The sequence below is a fragment of the Lichenostomus cassidix genome, chromosome 1, assembly GCF_008360975.1.
Source record: "Lichenostomus cassidix isolate B80296 chromosome 1, HeHo_3.0, whole genome shotgun sequence".
NCBI classification, from domain to species: domain Eukaryota; kingdom Metazoa; phylum Chordata; class Aves; order Passeriformes; family Meliphagidae; genus Lichenostomus; species Lichenostomus cassidix.
The window spans coordinates 97,639,343-97,660,346 of NC_139479.1; the positions used below are offsets into that span (position 1 = coordinate 97,639,343).

A 21,004-nucleotide genomic window follows, 5' to 3' on the forward strand; every position below is an offset into this window, starting at 1 on the left:
AATGCAGGGTTGGGTAGCCTACACAAGACAGCGTGTGGGCCAAGAGCTAGGCCTAAATCAGACAAGAAACAAACATGACAGGGTAGAGGATGAAACAAAAGAAAACCAGAGGAGTGTTCAGGTGTCACAGATCTATACATTCTAGGAACACACTGTCTGTAATTTAGCTGCTTCCCAGATCTTGTATCATAGCCTAATCTGGCTGACCACTGTGCCACTCTACAGCAGAGAAAGCCTTGCATTCTTCTGAACTCAGAGCCTAAGCCCAGGCATTGCAACATCCCCACCATATTTTGTGACCCTGCCAGAAGACATTCGCACCTCTCAGAGAAGACTTTTCCTATAACAGACTCAAGGCTCCATCAGTAAAGGATATAGACAAGTCATATTCTCCAGCCCGTGACAGGTTTTATTTGGAAATCGCAAGAGCAAGGCTGTTTTTAGGTTCCAGGAGCCTGGACTTTGGTTACTCAGGATCAGTTGGGATCTATGGCCTCTAACTGTTTTATCATTTTTTCAACTCCTGTTCCTGAAAAAACTTTTTCATCTCTTCCTCTTGCTTTCTAAGATGAATCAGGAGGAGTAGATGACTTAGGTCTTTCTTGCGAGTTCAACACACCTCCCTGTGATCTGCTTCCAGGTAGCAGTGAGGTCTTGCTGGCTGTTCTTGTCTCTCCACCTGTGCCATATCACTAGAAGTGGTCTCTATGAGTGAGCTGCACATTAAAAAAGACATAACTGCAATAAATATAAAATGACACACCAACATGTTCTTCCAGTCATTATATCAAGAACTGTGAGGAAAAACCTGTGGGAGGGAAGCTGCAATAGAACGGCAGGCCCATTTAAGAGAGAAATGTGAAAGAGGCTGGAGATGATGGCACACAAAGTTTGTGAGATGAAATGATAACTTGTATGCTTTGCTGGAACTTATTTCTGGGGGATGTACAGTTCTTGAGAGTGTGTCTGTTGCAGCCATCTGTACTACGTATCAGCAAATATCCCACTCATTACACCTTTTTTCTAGTGCACAAAAAATTTGACATTTAACATTTAATATAGTAGCTCAGAGGTACGGAATCTGATAAATTTGGATATTTGTTGTTAATATGGCACCAGAATGCAGAACACCTGCCTCAGTATTTAATTTGCTACCTGTGGATGGAATGTTTTTTTTTTTAAATAGAACAATGCTAAAATAATACTAAATTTGTGACATGACCTACAGCAAGGTTAAAGACTATACTGTTAAACCTGTTGTTCAACAGTCTCCTCTCCTGCCCACCCATGTATAATAACAAAAAACTAAAAGGCTTTGTAACTATGTAACTAAATGCTCTTTTGCTTCTAAACAAACCTATACTCTATGCACTCTCTAGACTGGATGGTTCTCACTGCGAATACAAGAATGAAGTATCACTGCCCATCAGCATGGAGTCTGGTCTCTGACCTGTAATGTCAGCAGCATCTGATTTCCTGACGCAAAGACCTTGGAGTACACACACGCCTGTGCTGATGAACCGCGGAACAACGCGCGCCAACGTGTGACAGAGCTCAGCTTTTCAGGGCTCTGTTATCATCAGTCCAGGTGACCTTATGAAGATAAACTGGTCTGCAGTACAATCACTGCTGCCAACAGGTGAGTTGTATAGAAAAAGGCAACATCTAAGTGGACAGGCGGGAAAGGTCAGGCAGCATGAACTCCTGGTGTCCCACATTAGAGTCCTAACACCAGCAGAAGGAAATGACACCCTGGGACCTCTGCCTGGCTCAGGTCAGATACCGAATTTCTTCCCTCTTTTCCTGGTTAGTGCTTTTCCACTCAATTTCATTATAGGCTTATTTCCTTAACCCAAGCAGTATGCAGCTGAAATATATGGCATGCTCTGGCACTGCTCTCAGAGCAGGTGGATTCAAACACCATTCATACACACACCAAACTATAAACTGCTTGTGCCTATCACCAGGATGAGGGGGAAATAATTCTGCAGAAGACTGATTGACTGAGGCTTGCCTGTTTAGTGCTCGTAGAACAAGCCCAATATGCTATTTTGCATCATAAAACTCATGGAGATGTAAATGCATCCACACAATAATGAGCCATTATGGCTCATTAGAGGCTCAGCTTGCAAAGTCCAAAGTGTACAAACAGAGGCATATAGGACAAATCTGAACTAAGCACTGTACCCTGCCCTCTGCCTGCACCAACCCTTTACACGTATCTGGTAAATGATTTATAAACCTAAAGATAACAAAGTATAAAACTGTATCACTGTCTTCACTTCACAAAGGAAACCCTTTCTGAATAATTTGCCATGTCTCTGAAAATGTTTCAAATTTTGGTGTCTGCTCTGCTTTTTACAGGTAAGTGCCTGGCATCCTATCTCATGTCATTCCCTTCAGGCTTGTTAAATAGTCAGCTGGCAAAAATCCCTGTGTTACCACCAGAACAGCACTGATGGAAGAGAATTAACTGGAAATCACTGCAGCAGGGACATGCAGGGGAGTGGGTGAGCACAAGATTGCATGGTAAATTCTGTGAAATACAGTTTGATTCTGCTCCTCATGACTACTTTTGACTCCTTTACTGCTCACGTATAAGGATGAAGGATGCATTTTTGACAGGAAGGCATTCTCACAGGATGGTTTCCTGAACTGTTAAAATCTTAAAAAGAGCTTGATGCTGTTTCTATGAAATCTTCCCTAAATATTATTCTAATCTCAACATTTTTTGGTAGGAAACAATTTCACATGCATTTATAAGAACCAAAAATAATCTATTTCACAAGTGATTTCTGAGATGCCTGACTTGAATTTCTTAAGGAGAGTGATTGTTTTAAAGCACTCAGGCTGTCTGAATGCTGATCCTTCACAGCACTGTGTAACCAGGGCACCTACAATCAAGATTCAACCTGTAAAACTCGGACCAGAGGGAAAATGGATGGGGCAGGGCTACCACATGTACTTCCCAAAGCAGCACACACTGATACAGTCAATGATCAGTGATGCACATGCTGCAAGATTAATTTGTTTCTCACAGAATGAACCAGGCAGGCAGTAAGTGACAGCTGACTTCCCAAATGATTGCCTGCATCTCGACAATTTGCTCCATCCACATGCATGCATTAAAAGCATTTCTTAGATCTGAGTGCTCCACATGCAGTAAATATATGATATGAATAGCTAAGGCAAAATGAGGCAGACATAATTAGCCAATGATTAATCATGGCTTAATGAAAAAGTTTTGCGAAGTGGGACCACAGTCAGGTATAATCTCTCGTACGTGTTGAATTCACTTCCATGTCATATGAGCCTGAGTTTTGGCTGCAGTGAGGCTCTGTTGGGAGATAAAGAAATGGAAAGGGACTTTGTCTCTTCTGCAAGTTAGAGCTCACCTATAAACCTATTCCCCTTATTTGTCCTTCCTGACCTGCTGTGCATCAGAACTGGGGCAATTCCTGGGTATTTGCCTATCTTCTTGAACTTCACCTCCTTTCCACTGAAAGCCTTATAACACAAACAGTATCAGCTAGCTGGGAGCACAGCAGCTGGCTGCCCCTCCTTTTGGAAGACTTTATTTTAATCTCCTTTATGCCTCTTGTTTTGTTTACCCTCTTTCCCAGGTTTCTATTTTTCAAAAGACATTAAGAACTACTTATTACTAATTTTTAATGAGCTCTTAAAAATGTCATTCATCACAATCAGTTCAGTTTTTCACTAACCGTGAATTCTTTCACCAACAATGAAGCGGGTGGTAAAGTAAAACAGAGGTTGTGAGACTCTAATGAGATTCTTCCTGATTCTTCCTCATGCCGTCAAGTCAGCTGCTATAAATCACTCCTCATAGTCAACCACAGTCACACCTCTGGGAATGGATTCTCTGGACTTTTTCCTTTAGCCTCTGGAGAGTGTGGCAGCAAGGGATGTGTGATGACTTGGCACTGGGAAAATTACTGAAGTCTCTCAGATATCTGATGGGGCTGTTTTGCCCATTTGCTCAAGGTTGAACTGGTAGCCACATATGGATGTAGAAAGAAAATTTCAACAGGACCCACTGAGTGGACCAAGGGACCAGTGCTTTTTATAAGACTTTGCTGTAGTGGAAGTAGTTCCTTCCCTAGGATTATCTAGGATTTTTGCCAAATTGCCTTGCTATTTACCCACACCTAACAACTGCCCTGACCCCTGGCATCATCACACGTATTGAATGTATTCAATAGCTAATTCTTCACTAAGTGTCTGTAACTTCTCTGCCTTTGCTGATGAGGGAATGAGGCTGATGTTGTAGCTCTAATGATTGATAATGACTCTCATCTCTTGAACCAGAGAGCTCTTGTGTCCAAGTGATGTAAAATTAAGAATTGACAAATACTTTACTTCAAGCTTTAAAAATAAACAGATGAGGCCAAAATTTCAAAGACTGGGTGATATGAACAGAGGTGAAGCACTTAACAATCAGCGACTTTAAATCTTGCTGCCAACAGGTATTAGAAAATCTGACTGATTTAATTCTATTCTAAGGCTTGTTACCATCCGAACATTTCAGGATACATAGCCAATGTCCATACACACATTTCTTCTTTATAATTTGGAAGAAGCAATGTGTGGGTGTCAGACTTTTATGTAGTTGCACTTTTCAACTGAAGTAAAGGTGATATCTAGGCCAGAGGTGGTTCTGCATCTGGGCTGCAGAATCCAAAAGTATATCTCTGCTGCAATCCAGCCACGTATGCAGCATAATAATAGATAACCACATCTTGATTTCTGTGGAAAGCCACATAATCTAGAGAAATATTTAAGTGAGGAGAGAAGCAGCTGCTGCTACATTTTTTTCAGCACTTGCACTATTGCACTGTGGTATTCTGAGTCCTCAGACCAAGTCCTGTGGTCTGACTTTATGAATTTAGATTTATTAGATAGCTGAACCGTGGTGGGGAGGTGGTCCATTCAGGCTCATTTCTAGCCTTAAGAAACATATCTGATTTGTAGCACTTGATTTATTTTTTCAAAGTTTCCAACACATCAGCACCTGCCACCTCAGCAAAGTTGAAGTTTAGCTCTGTCCAAGTTTAGCCTCTGTCCAAGCTCTGTCCTAAAGAGCTGATAAGATTGGCAGCATTACTTCCATGAGCTGACATTTTGACCAGAGAGTCACCAAAGTTGACAGTTAGAAGAGTTATCAGACTTAAAGGAAAACAGCCAGAGCAATTACCAACTTTTGACATTTAAATTCTGTTGATATTAACTTAAGTGATAGGTTTTCAGGTTGTCAGGAAATTGCAATAGTCTTCAGAAACTGGGGAGAAACAACGATGCATACGAAGTGATTGCAGTGCTGCTAAATAGTTGACAAACTTTTTGTAAATATCACAGCAAATCAGAGATAAACCACTTTTACCTGTGGTAGATGTACTCTACAGGTAAATTTTGGTCCTAAGCCTAGAGACTGCTCCTCACCACTTATAAAATACTGCTGATCTGGAAGAAAAGTGGCTTTGGGGTAGGGAGTGGAAGAAGGAGAAGCATATCCTATACTAAAGCAAGTTTGAAGATTTGTCTTCTGATCATTTAACTCCACCATTGGATGTGCAAATGGTGGCCTGCCTGCTCTCCCCAGACTACTAAGAACACAAAGGCTCATGCTGCTTAGCTTTAAAAAAAAAAAAGTACATCAATTAAATAGGTCCCTAAGAAGGCAAATGTGTAAAAACTTAATCCCATACTCACCTTTTTGATTGTGTGATTGTGGCAGGGCATCCTCCCCCTCCCCTCTCTCCTTCTGCTTCATGGAAAAACACGGATAACTCCGGTGGGGTCAGAAGCCCAGCAGGAGGTTATCTAGTGGTGCCTGAAAGTCTCAGATCTCTAACCTTGAATTCATAGAATTCATTGGGCTAAAAGCCCAAACAAATAGCAGAAACTCATAAGACTCCTGTCTCCAATGCATGACAGTGATGAAGTGGATCATTGCACATTCAGCCAAGAAAAAAAGATGTCTTCCTGGGAAGATTTTGTGGCTACATGCAGCAGTGCAGAACCTAAAGGCAGCTCTCCCCTGCTGCGGGGGGGAGGGCTGCCCCAGAACTGGAACACGCAGGATGGTTTCTCCTTGGCCACGAGCTGTGGGGCTGGTCAGACTGGGTCTTTGTGGAAGTGTCGCAGGTTTAGAAAGGCAGCTGTTCCATTCTAGGCTCCATGTGGTTTATTAGGTTAATAAGGGAGGGAACTGGGGAGTGGGGGAAGGGAGAGGAGAGCCGGGGGGGATTTTAGCTCCATAGGGCCTAGAATCCAAGAGGCCCACTTCCAGGTCCCTCTGGGCTTTTATTCGTGATGTTAGGAGGTGGTCCTGGCTCACATCAGCCAGTCCGGAAGGGTCAAGGGGGAGGGATCAGGGAAAGGACACGTGTTACAACAGCTACACCCAGCTGAATATCTTGCTTTCTAGAAATCTATCCTTGTGCAAGAGAGTTATGCTTCCATTTGAGTCTTGTATGAAGAGATTTTAAAATACAGTAATTTAAGATCTACCCAGGTTGATTAATTATTTTAAATGCAGTTTGCTTGCTATACTGTGATGCTTTTTTATTATTACTTTGGCATTTCAAGAGATGCCTTTTCATGATCAGATTTTTGGAGTTAGCTTGGGGTTTTTTATATACTCAATGCTGGATTAAATACACATTTGCTTATTTCCTTTTTTTTTTTGACAAAAATGACAAGGTTGTACCACCATTTCCCCTCAAGCTTAGTCTTAGATCATAATAATCCAAAATTAGATGCTCAAAAGGCATGATAGCAATAATGACTGCTGACAGTTTTCCCTCTGGACAATGTCTTTAGGTGCACAGGATAGACACAACTATCTGCTGAAGGCAATAATTACATGAGCTAAGCATCTGCTTGCTAAAACCAGCCAGTTCTTTTCTATAATTTGCTTTTCATGTGAGAACACCGAGTGAATCTTCAAGAGATAATGAAATGAAACACTAACCGGTAACAGCTGATACAACCTCAGCAACAGTTCACCCTTCACTCTCTTTCCTCCTATTTTCACAATGGGACATTTACACCAAAAAGTGCTTTTCAAATCACATGTTGACCTAAGAGAGGAAAACAGTATTGAATAAAAATATTAACACACAATATTTCTGCTTGCTCTTCATAGTGAGTTAACTGTTCCAGTACAACTTGAAATTCTTCATATTTTTGCAGTTCAACTTCATGAACTGTGAGCCATTTTATTACCATCACCCACCTGTTCCTAACTCCCTCTAGTCTCACATCAGATGCTCTGAAATTCCATTCTCCTGCTTTATATTCTAATCTGCTACAAGATGCACTCCTTCAGGAATAGTCTTTGTTTGTAAAGCAAATCTTTCCACAGTATTTTGCTAAGCTGTTCAAAACATGGGGAAAAATTACATCCAGTCTGAGAAACTTAAATTGAGGCAAGACATAATTCATTTGATGAAAACTGTACACTATATTCAGAGGGGCTACTCAGATGGAGACACCTGGTCTGATGACCCCAGGTCTACATTAGAGCTATGTGAAGACTGAAGCTATATGAGCTCTGCCAGAGAGCAAGCAAACATGCAACCCTGTTTGTCGTTGTAGCTCTTTGAAAGACCAGCAGGGCTAATCTGGTTTTGCTAGAAATGGTCTCACTAGAGTTTTTCCAGAGGTGAATGAAGTTTGCCCTGTTCAAAGACATATAATGACCTTTACAGCAAGACAAAGAATGAGCTAAGCCTGAAGGATTAGCTGATATATAAAGGCACTTACCTGATTTTCTTTTGGTACTCATGCACCTTTGGAGTGCCTCAGCAGCTGGGAAGAAGTCCTTTAGAGATGGCTCCCAGGAGATGAAATAGCAGCTAGAAAAGAATAAGAACTGGGTGTCAAGAGTGATGAGAATGGCCAAGAGCAGAGCTGGCATACCTGCCTCTCCTCAGATCAGCCAAGTGCACTTCAATCAAAGTGAATACTTAGCATAGTTAGAGGTGGCATTTCTCATTGGATCAGATGCAGCAAGAGCAGCCTGTATATTAAAAACTGGCACATAATACCCTGAAGATGCAGCTCTCTGCACCACAGTAGCCAAGATTATACCTCACTGTTCCATCAATGGAATGAGAAGCTCTTTTTTTGAAGATGCTGGCAAGCGAAAAAAACGATGCATACAAGAAGCAGAGCTGCTTTATGACCTTTTTTTTGTAGCTTACTCTAAGTTGGGAGGGCCAGAGCACATATTGGTGATAAAATGTAATGCTTAATGGCCCTTACTAACTATATATTTCAAGAAAAGTGAAGCCTGCTAATGGGTCAATTTCTGATCCCAGTTCAGTTGTCTCAGTGCAGAAATGTAACCATGAGTTTACAAAATATTTAATATTTAAAAAAAAATCGCTAAAACCACTAAAGAGAAATTAACACAGATCTTTCTACTGGAAAATAGTAAATTACAAGAGAAATACTGAAATTTGGCACAAGCTTAGTTTTCTCTTGTGCAGCTCTAGAATACAAGTATAGCAGCTTAATAGACATATGCATGAGATATATTTTCTTCTTTCCCAGGCCAAAATATTGTTTTCTGAAGTACAGAAATAGTGATTCCTCTGTTTCCTAAGTGAGAGAGCAGTTCACACATGAGCCTTCCCACCAAATGTCTGAACTCGCTTTTTTCCATGGAGTTGGTAACATTTTTGAAGATGGTATTCCTTGAAAACTCCCTACCCTAAAACTTCTGCCTCTAGTTTATGATTGTAGTAACTTGGAATATGAAGAAACTGAAGTAGGAAGAAACTACTGGGACTGTCATTGCTTGCTAAGTAACTTTTCTAAAGTACATTTTGACGTCTATATTAAGAGCAAAGATGACAACCAGCATCACTTTTTTTTTTTTTTACTGTATAACCAAGCTTTTTCTCATCTTCTTTTTAAGTGTTTTTGGCACTGAAAGAAAACAAAGTGAAAGGGAGCAACAAACACTGTAGCTCACATATCGTCTACCTATATGCATTCAGCAAACATTTTCTTCTGTTCAAAAAACTAAAGAGCAGTGACATTATGAATGATCGGGAAAGTCAACAATAATTATAAGTGGACTGGATTCAGCCGAATCTTGCATATGAAAGCAAACACTTGATACTCTCAGTTAGATTTTACATCTAGAAATTCAGGAATCAGGGAACTGGAGAGTGAGTGAGGCGGCAGCTTGCCCGGCTGAGCTCCTGCTCTAAGACATAATAGACAAAGGTTCAAGTTCTTGGCCTGTCTGATCCAAGTATGTGCAGGTCACCCTCAGGTGTTCATTTAAACCCACTTCACTAAATTGGAGTACAGCTGTTTACAGACACTGGCCTCAGCTTGGCTGATGTATTTGAGCTCCAACTTAATCAGTGGTTCATTAAAAATTGTGTGATTCAGTCTGACATGCTATTTTGGACTATTTTAGCCCCAAATTAATTTATGTCTCAAAATTAATTTATGTCTGAAACACTGGAGACTAAAAAGAAGAGATTTTTTTCTGTACTACAGCCTTTCATATGAAGCTAAAGAGGAATTCTGACCTTTTTCTTGTGAAGAATATTTATTTCAAAATCTGCAAGAACTACTTCTGCATCTGTGGTGACCCCAGAAGCGATCTGAATTTATGCAATAACAAGATTAGAAGTGCAATATCTTCTGTTCAGAAAGTAATTTCCAAGCATGCAATTTCCATGCTGATACAAATGAGAATAAATATCACATATAAGCCAGGAGGTTAAGACACCATAGTTAAATTCATAGGTAGGTTTTGGGTTCTTTTAAACTTCAGGCTCTCAGTGCACCTGAGACTAGTGCAATTACAGTCTAAGGGGATTTTTTTAACAAAATTTTGCATTAAAAATAAATTATTGCCTTAATTAGATGATAACTTTATTTACTTCAGATTCAACAGCAAAACAATGATTTAGAGCATTTGTTTTATTAACTTCAGGCCTAAAAAAAAAGCTTCCTTCTGAGAATCTAAGCTAGGACAGTCTTTGATTTCTATTAAATAAACTACAGATTCAAAACCATGTTCTGTGGATATAAGCATATTTTTGAAGTGCACATTTTGAAATATTTTTCTGATATTACAAATACTTCTCAGCTTCTGTTTCAAGTGTCCTTGGAGCACCCTTCCTGGCAGAAGAATCAGTAAATCAGTTCATACGACTCAAACGACATATACCATATTCTCCGAGCTACTGGGACTCAAGCAGCAGCCAGACGACGTGGGGATCCACTGTGGCTGAACAGGTATCTTCTTCCTTCACCTTGCAGCATCTGCTGAGAAAAAGAAAGCACATGTCTGGAATTAACATGTAACATAAATCCTTTGGGGCAAAGGAGGAAATTGTTTTGATTAATCAACATGGGCAAGGCTGCTCAGTAGTCACACTATATTTATTCAGTATCAAAGCTCAGAATATTCCTTTCTGTTTCGATCTACTTCAGATTAGTGAAACATGGGCATCTTTGAGAGAAACAGCACAGTACTACATGAACTTGGACCCTTTTGCCTTCGATCCCTCAATAGCCACGTACGATGGGGTTTCTCAACAGAGCATTTCATAGACTCGCAGCATGTGTGTACCTAAGTAAGTAAAACTGACCCATACAACACTAGTGACAATTAGTTTATAGTGTCATAACTTCACACAGTAAAAACCCCAATTATATATTGAAAAATAAAAGAAGATTTGATCTTACTGTCCAAATTTAATAGTTATTTAAATGCGCTAATTTTATTGTGGCAGATTCTTTTTTAAATATGTTTTGGAAAAGCTCATTAAGAGCTTAAAGAATTTATATCCTTTTAAAAGTCCACAGAAGCTAAACTACTTCCTATATAGTTGATTTAAAAAGCAGACAGGATGCAATTCCTGAGGAGAAAAACAAAGGACACAAAACTCCATCTATTTCAGTAACAAAACTGTATTCAGTACAGAATAAAACCTCAGCAGAACAAAACAGAGAATGAGACATAGCAGTTGGTAAAAGCAGTATTTATACATCAGCACAGGGGTACATGAAATGAAGTGTCACAAACTGTCTTAGAGAAATTGTTTAGGACTGTGCTAAAATTTGGCACATTTTTGGGATGAAATTTTGACATATTTAGGGAGCAATTGCTAAATGATTCTTTTGGACATGCACAAGGCAGAATACACACATTATTCCTGTGGAATACTTTTCCTATGAAGATACTGCAGTCCTTAAAAATGGACAGGAGTGGGTAGAACTAAACTCATACCGTTTCAGTGCTTAAAATGGTTGCTAAGACAGCAATCTGTCAGTCTGACTGAAACCACCAATAGGAAAACGAGTAAACTTCTCATAATATACCTTGAATTGAATATGCTTTGGATTTTATTGACTTAAAAGTACCTTTCCTTTTGAAAAAGAGTTTCATTTTTAAATGCAGCTTTTGAAAAGACATTTATTTTTTATAAGAATTTTACTTGGAGAGTCTCTCAGTGAGCTTTCTGTGACTGTTCCACCTGAAAGGTGACACCAGGTTCACTCACTCTGAGCAGAAGTAAAGAAGGAGGGAATAGCTAAAAGCCATAATTTATCTTCCCTCCTGCTGTGCCTTCAGCTGGTGCCCTTGGACAACTGGAAGGAAGAACCAGGTTATTCTCTCACAATTTCTAATACTGATACAGGTGGATAGCAGCAGTTCTTCTGCCTTATGAATAAATTTACCTGAAGACACTTTACTCTGTTTTCTGAAAAAAAATTCACTGTCTTTCCCATCAGAAAAATTCGTCAAAGAGAAAAGCCCTGACTGTGTCTAATTACTGGTTGTGCATCCATGTGCCTGATGGCTGTGAACACAGCAGCTGCCAGGCAGACTCCAGGATGAGTTATGCCTCCAGAAAGATAATCCTGATGATTGTCGTATGACAGGATTAAAACCACTTACATAAACACATTTACAGGCACACCCACTGAAGTATGTTTATGATTTCAAAGCAAGGCTAGTTAACTCCCAGACCAAAATAAACTTCCCAATGCTAATGTGACAGGAATTGACATCCAGAGTTTTTGTGAAGGCATATAGTAGCAAAGAAGCATCAAGCCAGAAGTTACAAAAACCATTATGGATAGAGTAGAACAATTCTGTTCAACCTTATTGTTCCTGATTAGTGATAATTCTGAAATGGCAAGCTTACACAAGCTATGCAGGAATCTGATTCAGGGGCTGTACTTTCAGAAGAAAACATTTGCAAAAGCTGGCAAATCTGAAGACTGCAGCTGTTGACAGGATATTTAAATTAATTTTGTGATTTTTTTTCCTAAAAGCAATTTATTCTGTCTTTTCTAGCAACAACATCAGATGTTACATGGAGCTGCTACAGCAGTCTGGGAATCACCTCCAGCAACAAGCTATTAAATCCTACACATCTCGTATCTGGCCATGTTAGGATATGGCATGTTATGTATTTGCCATTATGTATTTGATAAGATGACTTTATTTCATCCCACTTGGGTCTAAACACAAAATTAATACAATAATTCTCTGCATAAATACTGCATATTTTATAGTCATAAGTAGATCTGAGATATAGGTCATGGTAAATTGAATAAGAAGTTGAAGAAAAGACAACCATGAACTTTTAGCAGGTTGGGTTTAAAAATGCCTACTCTTTTCAGGTAAAACACTTCTTTGACTAAACAATTGTTTTAAGATGTACATTCCTGCTTCTGTGACTGAAAACCACATTTTTATTTCACAGTATTTTCCTTTAGCTACATTTTTGAGAGGCAAGTAAGAAATGAAAATTGGTCACTTTAGATGGGTGAGAGGTGTAGAGCACATTTGCTTCAGGTATACTTCTGTAGTTCAAGTGCATTTCCATGTTTTCAAGTACTAGTAGTGGGTGTTGTAGTACACATCCTTTCATGTCTATGCTTTTCTTTCCTCATTTAAGCTCCTGTACTTGGGCTTGAATGCCAAAAGCAACTGAACCCACAGATACTACTGTGAGTTATTGTTTCTTACTCCACAGACATAGGAAATGGTGGAAACATTCCTGATTCCTTTTCTTAAAAAAATTGTGATGACAAATGTTCTTTATGTCTTTATGCCAAGTTCTCGAGCTTGGAAGTTTTCTGATGCCTATTCATCAATGTACCTTTCTTCAGAACATCTTTGAAGAAAGGATTGGGCTCCCATGTTTGTCTGATGTATTATTAATAAAATGCTAACTATTAAAATATTTTTCAACCTTGGTCAAAATTTCTGTGTGAACAAAGATGACCTGTTGAAGAAAACAAAATGTATGATAACCTTAATGTCAGGGTAGCTGAAGGAAGGCAATTTTTGCTCACCTTGTATTCCCAAAAAGCAGATTTTACATGTTGTGCTTTCAGGATTCTTTGTGAATATGGAGTATACACTGACTGGAACAAATTTGAAGATAATGTTGGATCTTCTAGAAAGAAATCCATATTCTGGCTTTTTGGGAATCTCTACCATTCTCCTAGGTATGAAACTATCCTTAGGCCATTATTAATTTCCCTGTGTAGGACAATGGGCCTGAAATTGCCATTATTCATTAGCTGAAGCTGAAAATTCATTAAACACTTGAAAGAGATAAATGAGGTGCAAGTTCAGTATTTGCCATGTAGGATTTCACATCTTTAGTCACACTACTTAATTATGAACAGTTCCTTCAAAGATAAGGGGTGACAAGTGATGTATAGACTAAAGACCTCACTGGTGAAACACAGTCATGGCCTGTCCCTGCTGCCCCTCCTTCTCTGTGCATCTCAACCTTGGATAAGCTAGTGCTCCAGACCCTAAACATTGCACTATTTTCCTCAGTAAGAGCACAGGGATGACAGAGTTACTAAAACTCATCCATTTATAGCAAAATGCAGGACTGTAAGGATAAGCATTGCCTTTTATTTTAAATGGATACACAGTAAAACTCCAAGGATGCACCTCCTCCAGCTGAGCACCTTGCTGGTCTCAGAGCAGCTGCAGCTCTGCAGGCAGTGATGCCCACACCACTTGTGAACCTGTTCCTGAAACACTGCTCTTTTCTGCCCTACCTCTCTAATTGGTGCTGTTGCTGCCAAGGCAGGCGCTTGTGATCTGTCTGTGCATTAGGTGCAGTTTTCATGCCTTCATGGCAAGTTAAACCAAAATGGGGGTAGTTCAGGAGCTGGTTTGCAGATAGACAGCAGACATCCCAGGAGTGTGGATGACAAAGTTCATTTATGAGGTGAAAAGCAAAATGAAATGCTATCAGCAATCATCTGCTATCAGCTAGTGAGGTAACTGCCCAACCCTCATGAGCCATTGTAGTGTTGTCAGAGCCATAAAATTAAAATAACTACTGTCTGTTGCCACGAGGACAGTCTTGCACAAGGCTGGCTTTGCAACCAAAATGTCAGACAAACCAGGGGATGCAATTTGACAGATCTGTTGTGCTTAGACATGACTAATTCCTTTAAAGAAGTTGTTCTGAAAGCCAGAGACTCAATACTCAATCTCCAAATCCATAGCTTCAAGCTAATGTCACTAATTCAGATAATTAGTCTTGCTGAATTAAATGGGAAGAATTGTGCACGCATGAGTAGCAGTGGAGGATGAGGTGCTTATTTTTGCTATCAAATACATGCCACTCATGACAATGAGCAAATGGCTTTCACAGCATTTGAATATTAAACACCTTCATCTGCCTTTATTAAGAACTGGGAAAAATATTTACCCTGTAAATTTGTTCCCCCTATTTATCTTCACATACTGTTTCAGCACTTTAACACACGTAACTTTGGACCCTTCTTAACTGACTTTTCCAACACGTCTTTATTTTTTTTGTTGCCACCTACAAGTTTTAGCTCCTCGGGTTATTTTTACACAGCACAGATACACAGGCAGTACCTTAGCAACGACCAAAGCAAAGAATAGTGCTAAACTAAGGGGAACTTCAAGTACATCTGTGCTGGTCATGGGAGTGGAATTACAAGCCTCAGGACACTGGACCTTTGCTTCTAGTGCAATGGAAAGCAGTACCTATAACTAGTTTCTGAATACTGCAACTTTTCTGAGGAAAAAGCCCTAAGGCACACAAACACCAGAGCTCCCTGAGGCTAGAGACATCAGAGTTCCTGTGAGAGCATAGGAGCAGGCAGAGAGGAAGAGGAGTCACAGGAAGCTGGAGTCAGGTTTGTCTTGGTATAGATGCTAACTGCATGGATGCAGGACATCCGCCAGGCAGCCTGAGACTCCAGCTCTTTCCTGAGTCAACAGAACGACAGCAATCAGGATGTCCAAGTGTCTCATGGTTGGTATCTAGCTCCAGCAGCAGCTTTTGCCAGGCAAGGCCCTTACAGGGTGCTCCTCCCATGGCAGTGCCAAGTCAGATCTGAATCATGCTGCAAATCCTTCCTCAGAGCTCTTGCCTATTCCCCTGGCTTCTTGTTTCCCTAATTTTCACAGTCTTTGAAGAATCATACTACCTTTGCAATCTCTCCTACTCTGTCAGGTTGAATTGAAAACAGCCCACGAGTTACAAAATTACTGTGGCTAGACATAGGGATAAACATGTACCTACTGAGACAACACGGTTGTGGGAGCCTTGCTTTGCTAGGGGAAGAGAGGAGGGATTCACGGTAGTCAGACTTGACAGGAGAAGTAAAAACCATCTTTCCAATAATAATTGAAGAAAAAGATTAATACTCCGTGGCTTTCTTTTAATGAGAAAATCAAGTCATTCTGAACACAGCAAACAGGGAAAGCTGTAGAATCCAAGTAACCTGTATATTACCTACTTTACAAATGTTAAGTTTTGGACAAGTACTGAGATACAGTTGTCTATAAACTCAGCAGATGAGTATGTATGGGTAATGAGAATGAACCATTTATTTTATGATCTGAGATGGTTTCTTGAAACAGAACAGTGGCAACTGGTATTCAAGGAAAGTTCTACATACTTACTTCATTGCCGTTGTAAGGCATGTGATTGAACCTGGTCCCAAATGATTTTAATGCATAAACCTTTTGAGCTTGCAGCACACTGCTGTTCTTCCTTGCATTACATTTGATCTTCTGCTGTCTTAATTTAGACCAGAACAGCTGAGACAAAAAACCTCATCTAATCTATACCGTCTGCTGGCTGCCAGCAAGAGTGAGCTGTTGTTGGCTGATTAGGTACATAAACCACCCACCTGATGCAGGTGCGTTGCCATAACCACTTCATGTAGAGTGGAAAATAAATTATTAGTGTTTTGCATCATCCATAGGAAAAAATGAGTTCAGTAGTTAAAATGTAAACATAGAAAATTATCCAAAAAATAAAAAGATCAGCAAGGAAATAGGCAGTCTTTGTATGTGATTATTATGTTAAGTAAACAAACATCAATAATTACTGTTATGCCTCAAAGACTGTTGAAGAGATATGTATTTCAAACAATATTACATTAAACCTTCAGAGTCTACTTTCCACCAGCTGCACAAAAGAGGAACAATTCCTTCTATGAGAGACGAGTGGTTTCAAGCTGGATATCTGTAAAGGTGATCAACATAAGGCAACACAGCAAACACCTGTTCCCTTTGAGCCCAAGCCCAAGTTGCATCCCACCACAGCACTAGGCAGGCTGAGTGCTGCAGCTGACTACCTTAGAGATAGAACAAATACTCATAGAGACTTGTAATGTAAATGTAACCACCACCTCCCAAGGGGAGCGAGCTTTCCCTATGCCAAAGGCAGTCCAGACAGCAATAGGGGAAGAAGAAGGAACAGACTGATGAATTTCAGCCCTCTAGGGTCAACTCCTAAAAGCTTCTTTCTCTATGAGGCATTACAGGATAGTCTGCTTTGAGTGACACTTCCTATTCAGCTCCTTATTCCTGGTCATAGCAGCTACTGCTAAGGTGATTTCATGCCAGTCACTGCCTCCTTGGCAGAACTGAATAAGCATGTGAAATCCTATCTGAATAATTCAACTAGGTCCTGCTTGTGATTGAAAGCTGCTGTGCAGCAGGGAGCTCACTCAAGGAAAGCTTAAAAAACATCCTTACAACTGCTGTCAATATTATTATCATAAATCCAAGGCCTGACTGTGCAAGGTGCAATGAGAAAGCAGTTATTGTGACACCTTCAAAATGAAGGTAGAATTATCTAAGGGCAAGAAAACAACCACAGAAAGAAAGTCACTAAAAAGACAACCACGGATGTTGGTGGTGGCTGTTTAGCACGGGAAAAAAAAAAAAAAAACAAACCTGATTTGGTAGTTATTTAGAAGAATGACTTAAAAAGCATCTTGTTTGTAATTTCAAACTGGCTTTGGTTGAACACAACACTGAGAACTATAAAGTGCTGCTTCCTCTTGGTGTGTCTGTTGAAATATTTTTGGTGCTACCCTTGCTGTGGAGTTCAGGCAGGAGGCTCAGTGCTGAAAGATCCACCACAAGCTTCCTGATGGCCTGGGACCTGTACATCCCCACTTACACTGTGGGCAGGATGCAGTCTGATTTTTGCTATGGTACCTCATAAAGCAACTACATTGCAGCAAAGTTACATGTACTGTCTTTTGGTTTTTCATTTAGAAGAGCTTGCACTAATGAGGAAGAGCCTGTTTAAAACATTTACCATAGTGAACCTAAGAGGAACAAAAATTAAAAGAACTCCATGCTTTTACTCATAAATTATTTGGAAAAATTACCTCTTCTAAGTGTACAAAAATTCAATCAGATATATTATACTTTGTGGACTACAGAAATAATTTCTCTTCAAGTAAGAAAATAACCTCCCTTTTCGTTATTCAGGATTGCATGGTTCCCTACTCCTTTCTCATCCTCTGTGCCCCAGGCTAAGGTCTATTTTCATTCCCTTAATAATTTCCAAAGGATTAGATCTAGTCCAAATATAACTACAGGTACTGTTCATAGCAATCAAAGATTACTCTGTGCCTCACTAAAATGTTCAGGTTGCCTTGATCTATCAAGTCAACTGTATCAGGAACAGCATACGCAGCAGCAATTACAAAATAAGAGAATTACAAAAAAGTACCTTTTCTTGAAATGATAGATTTTGTAATTAAGGCATGCTAGTCTGTAACCAGAAATGGAAGTGGGAGGATTTTCAGAGAACTGCTTGTCAGACAGATCCCTCTTTCCCACAGTGAAAGCTTTGAAGTTATTAGTGGGAGCAGTGACAATGGAGGACAGGAACTTATTTGACAGAGTCTTCCTTTCCAGGTCTTAGCTAACATAAAAATTGTATGCTGGAAATGAAGGGGCAGTCACCAATGCTTGCTGAATATTTAGGCACAGCCACCTAAAATCAGATTCTGAATGAACAATTAATGACTAAGGAGAGACTAACACAGAAAAAACACTGCATCATCTACTCTGTAGCCAGTTGATTAGAAGAAATGAGTCTCAGGAGAACCCGGAACAGATAACTGTTTTTGTCTCAGAAGCCCACTAGACAGCCTGGGCAAGCCAAGTTTTCTCTGAATCTTTTTCAAATTGAACTAATCTGCCCTGAAATCTGCTCGCTTGAAACTGCTATTACTATTAGTCCAGAAAGGGAACTCTCAGAGAAGTGCTTTGAAATTGTCAGTTCTGGTTCTGAGCAAAGACTGAATGTAACTCATTTGCATCAATAAATTGGCTGGGAAAGACTGGGTCTGTCCTTTGCATTTGACTCTGGTACAAGTGGTACGTCTTCTTATCCAAGTCCTGCAGCATCAGGACTCAATCAAGTTAGAGTTGATCTTACCATCCCCTAAAATTGGACATCCTGAAACGCACATGTTTCAGGCTCACAGCAAATGGCTCACTGCACTGAAGAGGAAAGATGTGAATTCATTACCTTTCTAGTACAAGATCACACAATGTGCAACAGCACTACCAATCATTATGTGCAATGCAAATAATGGATTTTAAGTGTTTCTGTCTCATTATCTTGTGACAGGATTGTTATTAACTTGTGAATAAACAACAGTTTTATAGACAGCCTCCTCAAGGACAGGCTATATATATATATGCCTGATTAATTTTCTTCTTTTCCCTACTGCCTAGGTTGCATAGCAAGCAAGTGTCCTAGATGGAATGGACCAATAAATGATTGCTAAACTGTGGGCTTTGGAGTTCTCCAAGCTTGCATTAGCACAAGTAAATATACAACAGATTTTTTTAAAACCCAGAAATGTTTGCTGTTAAGATGCCATAACAGTTCGCAGTGAGAACATGGATTTCCAAAAAAGGTTGGAAAGTGTCATCAAATTACAAGGCGATAATGAGGTCTGAGGTTTTTCCAGCATGTATGGACGTCCTGCTAATTTGGTATGGCAGTGCCAGACTGTGCCTCCAGAAATAATTAACAATAGCAGTTGCACAGGTACTTCAGCAGAAACACTGGAGGGTGATGAATCCATGCAAAAATTGCACAGGTACAATAGAAGTATTGCTACAGTAGACAGATACATTAACAGGCTAGCAGTGTTTCCTTAGAGTGTGAAGCTCAGTTTTTCAGTTTCACCTCTTTCCTGAGCTCAATGTCACTGAAGGTTTGACTAATTTAAAGAAAATCAAAGTTATTAATTTTGTCAGTTGTTTTTATGTATTTATTTTAATTATACAGCTTCTATAATTTTTTAATATTATATTTTTTAGAAATTAGGGAATCATTTTTCATCTTGAATACCTAGCTGCAATCTTTACAGCAGATCCTGTTGCATTGTCTTTGCTTTGATGAGGAATGAGCACAGGTCCTACTGGACATTCACCTTATTGACCAGCAGAAAAACAATTAAAATTTTCAGCCCACAAATATCCATGTCACTTGAACTCCAGTTGAAAGTTGAATGAAGACAGGCCACTGGAATTTTAACTTACATATGCATAGATAATCACCTGAATTATCTGAATTCCCTCCCATGTTCTAGCAGAGATGATTTTTAGCAATAACACTCAACCTTGTGGCCACACATGGCACATTTACAGAGGAAATACTTTCTTTGAGCCCTTTCAAAGTAGATCAGGTCAGCCACAAGGATTTGAAATTAATTTTAATCTGCAAAATGGCTTATTGAAACTACAGCCACCACCAGTGATTCTCTAGGCTGTGATTTTTTTTTTCTGGACAGAGTTTCATTTTGTCCCATAAAGCTCCAGTTTGAACTAAATTCACTGACTTTTTCTTCCTCTGCATAGTACTATGATAACTGTGTGTGAGAGACATTCTTCCCAAAAGAGCCTCAAAGTTTTAAAACTATACAGGATGACCCAAGAATTTCTTCTTGCTAGATGATGTCAGTCCTGAAAGTCATTTAATAAAGCCCAAAACTCAACACCTTCTGTAAAGCCCAAAACACCTCTCAAGTCAGCAAATAATCAGCCTAAATCACTTAATTACCATCATGCCTAGTGACAACGGTTAGTAATGAACTGCATGTATTTTTCTTATTTAGCGGTTTGGACAAGTGTTTTACTCAACTTTTGAGCTGGTATCCACTAGAAACTTTGACAGATAAACACATTTCCCATTGAAAGGTTAATGTTGATATGTCTGGGAAAAGAACAGAGGAAAATGAAGGTGTAACTCCTTGGTAACTATAGAAATAGTTAAATAAGATAGTGAAACCCCAAATATGGGTCACAATTTGCTACAGAAATACTCCCTGAGCTTCTCCTCCAAAAAGGAGAGCAAGTCTTTATTTAGTGGAAACATATCTTCCTGAACACATCAGATGGAAATATGGCTTGGGAAAGTGAAAACTGAATCGAAAAATAAGCTTGCCTCCTTCCAGGAGAGCAGATCATCCATGGGACTGAGTGGGTTTGGCTGGGAAGAGCTCATGTCTGGCAGATGCAGCCTGGAGCTGGGGCACTTAAAAGCACAGAACAGATGAGGAGGGGAAGTGCCTGCATGAGGCAGCTGGAAATAGTAAAGCACAAGCACAGGGCGATCTGTTAGATTTAGTTTCAATAGAGCTGCAGCAATTTCCTTGC

The 21,004-nt window shown here is 39.7% G+C and overlaps 1 protein-coding gene and 1 long non-coding RNA gene across 6 annotated transcripts in view; one reads left to right on the forward strand and one right to left on the reverse strand.

Moving 5' to 3' along the window:
- Nucleotides 1-2,241: 2,241 nt before the first annotated feature.
- C1H3orf85 (chromosome 1 C3orf85 homolog) overlaps nt 2,242-21,004 on the forward strand; it is an 80,547-nt gene continuing 61,784 nt past the window's right edge. For 3 of the 5 annotated variants that reach the window (XM_085073074.1, XM_085073058.1, XM_085073067.1), the window contains exons 1-4: nt 2,278-2,364; nt 2,876-2,930; nt 10,137-10,287; nt 10,486-10,628. In XM_085073074.1, coding sequence (XP_084929200.1) covers nt 2,316-2,364; nt 2,876-2,930; nt 10,137-10,287; nt 10,486-10,605 — 375 coding nt within the window. In that variant the 5' untranslated portion in view covers nt 2,278-2,315 and the 3' untranslated portion in view covers nt 10,606-10,628. Of the gene's footprint in view, nt 2,365-2,875; nt 2,931-10,136; nt 10,288-10,485; nt 10,629-12,358; nt 13,274-21,004 lie in introns of those variants that run through there. The other 2 variants (XM_085073048.1, XM_085073084.1) reach the window with 2 other exon arrangements.
- Nucleotides 5,187-7,863, reverse strand: LOC146445383 (uncharacterized). Its single transcript, XR_014854802.1, has 3 exons — nt 7,786-7,863; nt 6,992-7,100; nt 5,187-5,870 (listed from the first exon to the last, which is right to left on the reverse strand). It is a non-coding gene; the product is annotated as an uncharacterized LOC146445383 (long non-coding RNA).